At 38.0% G+C, this 10,154-nt stretch overlaps 1 protein-coding gene across 6 annotated transcripts; it reads left to right on the forward strand.

Moving 5' to 3' along the window:
* Nucleotides 1-1,730: 1,730 nt before the first annotated feature.
* LOC122299294 (putative nuclease HARBI1) lies at nucleotides 1,731-9,208 on the forward strand. Of its 6 annotated transcripts, none has more exons than XM_043109445.1 (5): nucleotides 1,733-2,240; nucleotides 6,918-7,001; nucleotides 7,680-8,134; nucleotides 8,211-8,436; nucleotides 8,546-9,208. In XM_043109445.1, the coding sequence occupies exons 3-5, from the start codon at nucleotides 7,694-7,696 to the stop codon at nucleotides 9,049-9,051; spliced, it is 1,173 nt and encodes a 390-aa protein (XP_042965379.1). In that variant the 5' UTR covers nucleotides 1,733-2,240; nucleotides 6,918-7,001; nucleotides 7,680-7,693; the 3' UTR covers nucleotides 9,052-9,208. The 6 variants fall into 6 exon arrangements, with proteins under 6 accessions (XP_042965381.1, XP_042965382.1, XP_042965379.1 ...); XM_043109446.1 differs by having other exon boundaries at nucleotides 1,733-2,014; nucleotides 6,884-7,001; XM_043109444.1 differs by having other exon boundaries at nucleotides 1,733-2,014.
* The last annotated feature ends 946 nt before the right edge of the window (nucleotides 9,209-10,154 follow it).

Here is a 10,154-nt window from a genome sequence, read left to right on the forward strand (position 1 = left end):
TTGTCAGCACACCAAATTTCTTGGTGGATATGTTCATCAAATCACATCATGGCTTATTATTTACTGTTCATGACTCAGTTGGAAGTTCTAATGGAATGCTCTTTGTTGAAAAGTAACCCATTTCATATAGAACTTCTAAGCATTTTAAATTAGAGAACTGTTAGGTGCAGTTGGCGTATGCAAGTGGGATATAAACGGATGTACGAGGGGGATAAATAAAGATATAAAACTGAACTTATGGATGTATGAGAAGAATAAAAAAAATATAAAAATGAACTTTGTACAAGAGGAACAAAGTTTGGCTTCACGAAACTTTACACTAATACAAAGCCAAAGATTCACACAAGGAAGATGACTCGCGTAACGATCCACTTGCTGAACGTCGATAATGTTTAACTCGTCTCTTGTTTACTTCTTCTTCTTTTCTTTTCTTTTTTCCTTCTTTTTAACTCCTCTCTCTCTCTCTCTCTCTGCTTTTTCTCTCTTAAGTTTAAGTCAGCCATGGGAGCAAAAGTCATCTTTTGGCTCATCTTCCACCGATCAAGTTCCAAGACCTACACCTCGCTCCCCCAAGAAGAACATAGGCTAAAATAGTTACAGACATTTTTCTTATTTAAAAAAAAAAAAAACATTTTTCTCAACTGCAACCGTTGGCTGATCATGCGGTTAAAGAGTTCTATTAGCTTTCTCAAATGAACTGTCAAGCACTACCTAATGCCTTTAGGCTTTAGGGTCGATCTTCTTGAGCATAAGAAAATAATTTGCCAAGTTTGGTTTCCCTGCTTCAATCATAATATCCCAGGCAATCCCCTTCAACTCTAGCAGTTTCAGAATTTGGGAATGACTTTGCTTCTTTGAAATATGTGGAAGGTTTGGATTAAGGTCCACCGACAAAGTGCAATACAAAGATAAAGAGATGGGTGAGAGAAAGAGCAAGTCATTTGCTGGGAAAAATGAGTGAGAAAGTGAGAGTTAAAAAATAAAAAAGTGAGACCAAGCTATCAGGCAATTGTGTGCCGACTACACACATAGACTGCATATAGACTTTTCCTTTAAATTATTAGGGTACAAAAGATCGTGAACTATGAAGTTGACATATTTTGGAGAAATATAGCCATGAAAAAAATACATCAGTAGGAAAAATAAAAGATTGAAAAAAATATATCCATTTAATAGATATGACCATTAGAAAAATATGACTGTTAAAAAAATATATCAGCTGAAAAAATATAACCGTTTTAAAAAAATTGCATCCTCTCACCATGCCGATATAACTCTTGTGATATTCTACTCTAAAACTATATTTAGTATTATTTATCATATCATAAATGAAGCGTTACAGCAATAATAAAAGTAATTTGACAAATGTAATGTATTACATCAATTAGCCACATGAGTTTTATGGATTTATTTTATAAGATTTAGGCTAAAATATTTCCCTTAATTAAAAAAAAAATCATATTAAAGTGAAAGATATGTAATATGAAAATAGCAACTGCACATCTTCACTGTCTCAGTTAATACTTACCATAAAAACAATTGCTAAAAATGGTATTATTTTGCGCATTTTGTGGCGGAATGGGCAGCAACCAATAGTATTATTAGTTGCATTCTAGTAGTTATCTTACCTTCCAATTTGTATCTATAGATAGTGGCAAAACCCTCCTGTTTCCTCTTCATTTTATTAATATATATGCAAGCTTGATTTAGTAGAAAAAAAAAAAAAAAATTACTGAAAATGGTAATAAAAACGTAGTCGCTCTGTACACAGACCCAACGTTACTGCTGCCACCAAGACGCCATTCATCTGGTCGTCTCCCTCTGCCTCTCTCGTTCTCCCACCCTCTCTCAGTCTCCCTGATCTCAATAACCCTATTAACATTGAATTCTACCTCTCACCACCACCTTCCACCCCCCCGGTCTCGGTTTCTCGGAAGGAATCAGCTAAACGTTGTCGTCTTCGCCTTCTTCGGGTAGCAAAGCGGCACAGAATACTCTTTGGGACTTTTTTCAGGTATGGGGGTTTAAGGATTTTGGAGGAGGCCCGTTTGGTTTCCGAAAAAAATGTGGTAAAAGGGTAAAAGAGGAATCGGGATTGTGTCTCGAAATTCTTTGTAGCTGGGATTCGAGAGAACAGTAATGGCCGAGCCTCTACTGTGTAAAGTGTGGCCTACTGTTGATGATGGAATAGTTCGATAGGAAATTCTCGTTTGTATTGAAGGCTACATGTCTCTTTTTTGGTAGGATCACTAATGAGAATTGCTTCGTCTTAAATGGCTTTTTTTTTCTTTTTCTTTTTTTTTTTGTGAATGCTTCTTTCTCTGCAATTTGATTGATACATTCGTTCTCACCCTTCTTTTTCTATGATGGTGCTCGGTTTTTTTGTTTGACTACCAATGTAAAACTATGTCGTAGTCCCTTAAAGCTTGGTTGGATGGAGATGAAAAATGTCGGTTGGCTTACTCTTTGTGCCAAGACAAACACTTCTGATACATTCTTTTGATTTAAACAAATAAATGGACGAATAATAAATTAGGGTTGTCTATCTATTTGAATAAATAAGTTGGTTCTTGTATCTTGCTATTTCCTCTCACTCCCAATGGATTTGCATTTCATTTAAGGCTCTATAACCTGTTTGTATATGAGGGGGATGTGAATGGAGATGGAGTTAGATTCTAATTCGAATAGGCATTATGAATTTGTCGGTTCTTTTTTAGGTCATTGATTTCCTGATCCAGAAAACGTTTTTTTTTTTAATTTTTGGATAGGATGTGTCAATTATCGGCATATTATCAATGGGCACTGGCTGTTTTGACTCTATTGCCAAATATTGTGGAAATAAAATTTGGTTATTACCTCACACTAAAATGGAAGTGACCTCATAACTTGGTCAGTGGCCAGTCTTAATGTTTTAAATATTTGATTCTTCAACTTTAGTTTTCAAGCGTTTGCATTAAGCATGTATACCTATGTCTGACTTCATAGAATATTGCAAATTAATTTATGATTCAGTTGAAATATCCAAATTAACTCTAGCTCAAAATCTCAAATGTCCCTTCTTACTGTCTTAAGAATGGAGTGGAGAAGATGCACTACTTTTTTCCTCTCTCTGCCCTAGAGTAGAGGTTTCGTTTCCTCATCGGCGTACGAGTAGTCCGTAGGTAGCAAAAGATGGCTGAGGGGTTGGACTCCCTGTATGCCTCGTTGTCTCTCACAGAGAAGGAGAATGAAGAAGTGGTGGTGGAGTCTAGTATGGTGGAAGAGGTTCTTGATAGGGGGAAACACTGTTTGATTATGAGTCTTCTCACTAGAAAACACTATAATCACGAAGCGTTTAAGGTTACCATGAAGAAAGTGTGGAGACCAGTTTTTGGGATAAAATTTATGGATCTGAATACAGTTTTCACTCTGGTGGAGTTCGAAAACGAGGGGGACAAATCAAAGGTTGAAAGGGACGGTCCGTGGCATTTTGACAAACAGCTGATACTCTTGAAACCGTTTGAAGGTACGTTGCAACTCAGCTCGATGCAAATCAAACATGCTGCATTTTGGGTTCGTATCCATGACCTCCCTCAAATTAGACATGAGCAAAGCGTATGATAGAATTGAATGGGGTTTTTTGAGGGGGATGATGAATGCTCTTGGTTTTGCCCATAAATGGATTGAGCTGGTTATGCATTGTGTGTCAACAGTTTCCTTTTCTGTTCTGGTGAATAGCAGTCCAAAAGGCCCTGTTTATCCATCCAGAGGCATTAGGTACCTATTTCTTCTATGCATAGAAGGACTGATTAGCTTATTGAAAAGAAATGCTAATGCGGGAATGGTGGAAGGGGTGAGAATTTGTAGAGGGGCTCCTCGGGTGAACCACCTATTATTTGCTGATGATAGTGTGATCTTTTGCCAAGCTGATGTCTCTACTAACGCTAATATTCTATCTCTGCTAGAAATGTATGAAAAAGCGTCAGGGCAATGCATTAATAAAGAAAAGACTTTGATGGTTTTTAGTAAAAATGTACAAGAGGGCGTGAAAGCAAAAATTATGGCAATGTGGGTTGGGAGTAACACTCAGCAATTCGAGAAATATTTGGGCCTGCCGCCCATGGTAGGAAGATCAAAACAAAGAGCCTTTTCTGATATTAAGCAAAGATTATGGCAGAAAATTCAGATGTGGAAAGGAAATTTGCTATCTCAAGGGGGTAAAGAAATCCTATTAAAAGCAGTAGCTATGTCCATCCCGACATATGCAATGATTTGCTTCTTACTCCCTAAAACCTTATGTCATGAGATGGAAATGATGATGGCCAGATTTTGGTGGGGTAATCAAGCTCAGGAGAGGAAAATTCATTGGGTGGGGTGGCAGAAATTGAGTGTGTCCAAATTTAGAGGAGGTCTGGGTTTCAAAAACTTATATGACTTCAATATGGCCCTTTTAGTTAAACAGGGGTGGAGGCTTCTTACTAACTGTGATTCTCTTTTATACAAGATCTTCAAAGCACGGTATTTTCCAAAGAGCTCTCTGTTTGAAGCTAAGATTGGTTTTAATTCATTATATGTGTGGAAAGGCATTCACAGTGCCTTGCCTCTATTGAAATCTGGATGTGTCAGGAGAGTGGGAAATGGGGTGGAAACATATGTGTTTAAAGACCATTGGATTCCTAGAATTCAACCATCAGTTTTGCTAGGTGAAACGGTAGGTCATCCTCAGGAGAATCTGAAAGTTCAGAATTTAATAGATAGTGTTTCGGGTTGGTGGAATGTTGATGCATTAAGAGTTCTCTTCAATCCAAGAATAGTATCTCAGATTTTAAGGGTTAATGTGGCTCCCATTTATGAGGATTCCTGGTATTGGTTAGATGAAAAAAGTGGGTTCTATTCAGTTCGGAGTGGGTACAGAAAACTTCAAAAGGCTTATGTTCTAAAAGAAGGGGAAGGGTCTCGGGTTCAACTACTAGCTCCCTTTTGGAAGTGTTTGTGGAAATTGAAAATCCCTTTAAAGATGAAGATCTTTGTATGGAAAGCTTTTTTGGAAATCCTACCTACATATCAAAATCTTGTGAGGAAAAAAATTCTGGAGAGTGATGCTTGTTTGTTTTGTAACCAATGTAGAGAGGATGCAGCACATGCTTTATTTTACTGCAGTACTATCTACTCCTTATGTATCCAGTTTCAACCTTTGTTAGGGGAGATAGGCTTTGGGAAATCTTTTGGGGAGATTGTGCTGGAAGTAAAGGATAGAGGCAACGAGGAAGAGATCTTGAAATTTATGATAACATTTCTCTTCAGTTTTCTTCTGTTATTTCTACAGCCCTATCTATGCAATCTGAGTTTAAAAAAGCTCAGATTCTGGAGAGCAGCAGTCAAGATATTCCAAGGGTCCTAATCTGGAAACCTCCTCCACAGGGTAGCTTGAAGATGAATGTCGATGGTGCTACCTTCGGTGAGATTGATAAAGCTGGAATTGGTCTGGTTTTAAGAGACCATGAGGGCAATGTTTTAATGGCTTGCAGCAAGATTGAGCACGCTGTATCAAGCTCAGAATTTATCGAAGCCACAGCAGTGTTGCGAGGTCTCCAATTCGGGTTGCAGTGGGGCATATACAAGTTGGTGATGGAATCTGATTGTTTGATTTTAGTTAATGCCTTAAATTCCTCCTCTGAATGTTTATCTGATTTTGCCTATGTAATAGATGAGATAAGAAGACTTAGAACTTATTTCCAGGAAATTTCTTTTGTGCATGTATGTAGGCAAGGTAACAATGTTGCGCATGGTTTAGCAAGATTTGCTAGGAATGTTGATGATGTAAGTGTCTGGTGGGATGGATGTCCTTCATGTGTTTCTCAAGCTGCATGGCTTGATAGGCAGTTTTATGTAAGGACTTGATTTTAATGAGATGAGATTATCAAAAAAAAAAAAGAATGGAGTGGAGAGTGTGCTCGTGGGTTTAAGATGTGTTGGGTAAAATCAAAATTATGATCGTCAAATCAAGTATTGGGAGATAGAAACTTTATAAGCTCGTTTCTTCAGGAAGATGGCTGTATAGAGCTGTTGGGGGACATCTGGTGTTTCTAAGCAAGAACTTGGTTTTCTGCACCCTAATTTTACAACTTTCTGGCTTAGTCAGTAGAGCGCAAGGCTCTTAACCTTGTGGTCATGGGTTCAAGCCCCACATTCGGCTTAGATTTTTTATCCTTTATTTTCTTGACTATATTTTCTTTTACCTATAAAAAAAAAAAAAAAAAAAAAATTACAACTTTCTGGCTGGAAGACTGTTCAGTAAAACACATTGTGAACCAGTATTTTTAGTTTCATCTTGGTATGCCGTAAAGGTTGTCGCTAAGCAATGAGATACAATTCATAATTGCGTGGAATGGATGTGATAGTTTATCAACTACTAGGAAATTAACATAAAAGGTCCGAGAAGATCTTGTGGACTGCTGATGACTCAAAATCTGATTATTGGATCTCATTCCTTAAAGGGTGGTATTGTGCCCCTGTAGTGTGCATGCTTATCAGCTTTGTTGATTGCTCTATACATTTGTTTGCCTAGTCTTTTCTGACCATCTTAGGGGTATTCAAGAGACCAGCCATGGGTCTTTTTTGAGTCAAGCGATTGAGTACTGATAATCGTCATTGTTTGATATATTCAGTAGGTCTGTGAATGGAAAGTCTTTCAACTTGATGTTGTTTGTCTGCATGACAAAGGATGATTGAAAATCTTTCCAGTCGAGGGAAGATGGGTGGGTGAGGGGTGATGGAGTTTGATGACTCGGTTTGTTCTTCTTTAGGTTGCTAGTGTTGGTTCTGTTGGTCCATTATATGTTACGTCTTTCTTTAACTCTAAACTTCTGACCTTGGAGGCTCATGTTGTTGAATGCTTTTACAGATGACTAAACTTATGTGTGGTTCTTTGAGTATAGATTTGAGTTTTTGAAGATGAACATTTGAATTTGGAGAATATATGCTGCCTCTGTATAAGAAGTGAGCCCCACTTTGGTGCCTTGGTAAGAAACCTCTCACCTCTGTACTTAAAATTACTTGATCATGGAATGGGATGGAAATAGCTTTTAGGTTATCAGTTATCACTAATAGATCTAATCTGTTGTCTCTTCTGAGGCTGTGAAATTGTGGTAACATCCTGAAAAAGCCAATTCTTATCCATATTTAGCCTCTTATTCCTTGGTAATGTTGGCCTTGTCCTATTATTTATGAGAAGCATGACCGTGTTGGAATTTCTTTGGTATAGGATTTCCAATCATAAAGCAAAATTAGGTCATGCTTTTAGGGCCTGGTAGGCACATCAATTCTTATTAAAAGAAGCTATTAGGGGTTGGGCACATCAGTTTGTAGTCCCAGCATTCTCACAAAAACCACTTTGTATGTTCTCGAGGAGAATCTTTGTAGTTATTCATGGTACAAGGGTTGGTGATTAGATATCTAGTGGATTTATTGGCTTGCTTATTTAAGAAAAGTAGCACTTCTCATAATGGGTTTTCAATTAGTTCTGTCTGCTTTTTATGCATTTCAAATTACTTAGTGTAGCACTTCTCCTCAGTTGATCTTCTGCGTTCCCTTTTACTCATCATGGTAGTTTCTTGTCTTCTTCTATTTGTTTTCTGTTAAATTCGAACTTCTGATTGTCCTCATCCTTTGCTGATATATGAATATGTTGTTGGGTGCAGAGATTAGTTTTTCCATGGAAAGCTCTGATGATGAAAAGGATGGAATCCTTGGGAATTACATTCCAACAGAACTGACAAGTGTTTTGGCATCCAGTGGAGTAAAATTTGTGGATCAAGTACTGAATGGGCAAAATGAACTTTGTTTGGAAAATTTTCGAATGGATAAGCATGTATTTTACAAGTTGTGCGACATTTTGCAAGCGAAAGGCTTGCTGCGCCACACAAATCGAATCAAGATTGAGGAGCAATTAGCCATTTTCATGTTCGTAATTGGCCATAATCTACGAACACGAGCTGTCCAAGAGTTATTCCGATATTCAGGAGAAACCATTAGCCGCCATTTCAATAATGTTTTGAATGCAATTATGGCAATTTCATTAGATTTCTTTCAACCTCCGGGTTCAGATGTACCACCTGAGATTTTGGAAGACCCAAGATTTTATCCATACTTTCAGGTAACATAAATTTTTAAGCTTGACCGGCATCTCTTCTGGTTAATCATTTTGTCATTTTCTAATTTTTTTCTGTTAGGATTGTGTGGGAGCCGTTGATGGGATCCATATTCCAGTTATGGTAGGTGTAGATGAGCAAGGACCTTTCCGCAATAAGAATGGCATGCTTTCACAAAATGTTCTGGCAGCTTGCTCATTTGATCTAAAGTTCCATTATGTCCTAGCGGGCTGGGAAGGCTCAGCATCAGATTTGCAAGTCCTAAATTCTGCACTGACAAGGCGGAATAAACTGCAGGTCCCTAAAGGTATGGTCTGTATTTGGGAAGTTGTCATCAGTCAGATGTTTTCGCCTTCTGCTAAAACAGTATGAAGCTCTTACTTCGATTCTTGTATACCAAATTACGATGATGGCAGGTAAATACTACCTTGTGGACAACAAGTATGCAAATATGGCAGGTTTCATTGCCCCGTATCCTGACGTTCCCTATTACTTAAAGGAATATCCGATTGGCTATCAACCACAAGATGTCAGAGAGCTATTTAACGAACGGCACTCGCTGTTACGAAATGCCACTGATCGCACATTTGGCGCTTTGAAGGCACGATTCCCTATATTGATGTCTGCTCCTCCATACCCATTACAAACACAGGTGAAATTGGTCGTGGCAGCATGTGCAATACACAATTACATCCGTAGGGAGAAACCAGATGATTGGATCTTTAGAATGTATGAACAAGAAGGTACTATATTCGAGGATTCATTGCCTCCTTTAGATGTGGAACAACCCATTATGCATATCGACACCCAAGCTCCGGACATTGGTGTTGAAACGGAACAACTAGAAATTTCTTCACAACTGCGAGACTCTATAGCAACCGAAATGTGGAATGACTATATCCATGATTTTTCAGCCATGTAAATTGTCTTATTTTGGCAATAGTTTTCAGGCTAGGATTGAAAATATTTCAGGATCAAGAACCGTATGAAGGTTTTGAATGTGATTTTCATGATGTACATTGGCCTTGTTCATACAAAGAAAATAGATCAGTAGATCATACTTCTCAAACATTGCACTATGACAGGGTTTTTGTAAAGGTTAACGATCAGGTTTCCCTTTGAAAAAGGGTTTACGTTGGGGGCTTTTGTAAGTTGCTATGTTGTGGGACAGATGTTTTAGTTTGGAAAATGCTGTACTTACGAATGAAAAACGCAGTCTCTTTTACGCACGGACATGGCAGTGGACAGATGTCACTGCCTCATCAGCCTTTTATTAAAAAAAAAAAAAAAAAACACCAGACCATAATCGAACGGCATTGGATTAGAAGCAGAACTCTCTTGCTTCTTCCATCTCAGAGACCTACAGCTTTTACTCCTGTGGGCAAAAATATCCCATATGTCAAACCCTTACTTCTTCTCTTGCTTTTTCTCTTGGTGGGGCAAAGTCGGTTTAAATGGTAGGGATAAAAAAGCTAGAGGCTTTTCCCGTTCTTCTGCGCGTCTTTGAGCATCTCTCAAATCCTAGTCTCTGGTTAATTTTTTTATCTATTCTCTGGGTAATGCCTAATTCTTCTAAAAAGAGCTTTCCAAGAAATAAATTCTTCTGTAAGAAGTCATGAACACCAACTTGGATAATTCTTGATGATTATAGAAGCTAAAGATCGCAACAGTAAACTTGGAATCGGACCATGAAATTTATATAAGCAAATGAGACATGACAGAAGGGGAAGAAACTTTTAGTAATACAATTTAAATTAATTTTGATATCAATCAACTGCAAAAGTCGGGTCAAAATAGTTCTAAACAATAAATGAGACATTGAATCAGGATCTGATAGGGTCATAGGGGTGGTCATGGATAGGTGGGAGATAAGAGATAAAGCAAGCACACACCCGAAACAGATCTGAGACAGAGCTGGAGAAATCCAAAGCTAGAATAAGCGGCTAGAGAAATCCAAAACTAGAAAAAATCCACACCAAACCGGCTGGAGAAATCAAAAGCTAGACAAAATCCACACCAGACGGA

Source organism: Carya illinoinensis, chromosome 16 (genome assembly GCF_018687715.1).
Source record: "Carya illinoinensis cultivar Pawnee chromosome 16, C.illinoinensisPawnee_v1, whole genome shotgun sequence".
NCBI classification, from domain to species: domain Eukaryota; kingdom Viridiplantae; phylum Streptophyta; class Magnoliopsida; order Fagales; family Juglandaceae; genus Carya; species Carya illinoinensis.

Bases quoted from the DNA above. Each gene is read 5' to 3' on its own strand.
- LOC122299294 (XM_043109447.1), top strand. From the start codon at position 7,694: ATGGAAAGCTCTGATGATGAAAAGGATGGAATCCTTGGGAATTACATT. The intron at 8,135-8,210 runs GTAACATAAATT...TTTTTCTGTTAG, and splicing joins GATTTTATCCATACTTTCAG to GATTGTGTGGGAGCCGTTGA. The intron at 8,437-8,545 runs GTATGGTCTGTA...CGATGATGGCAG, and splicing joins TAAACTGCAGGTCCCTAAAG to GTAAATACTACCTTGTGGAC.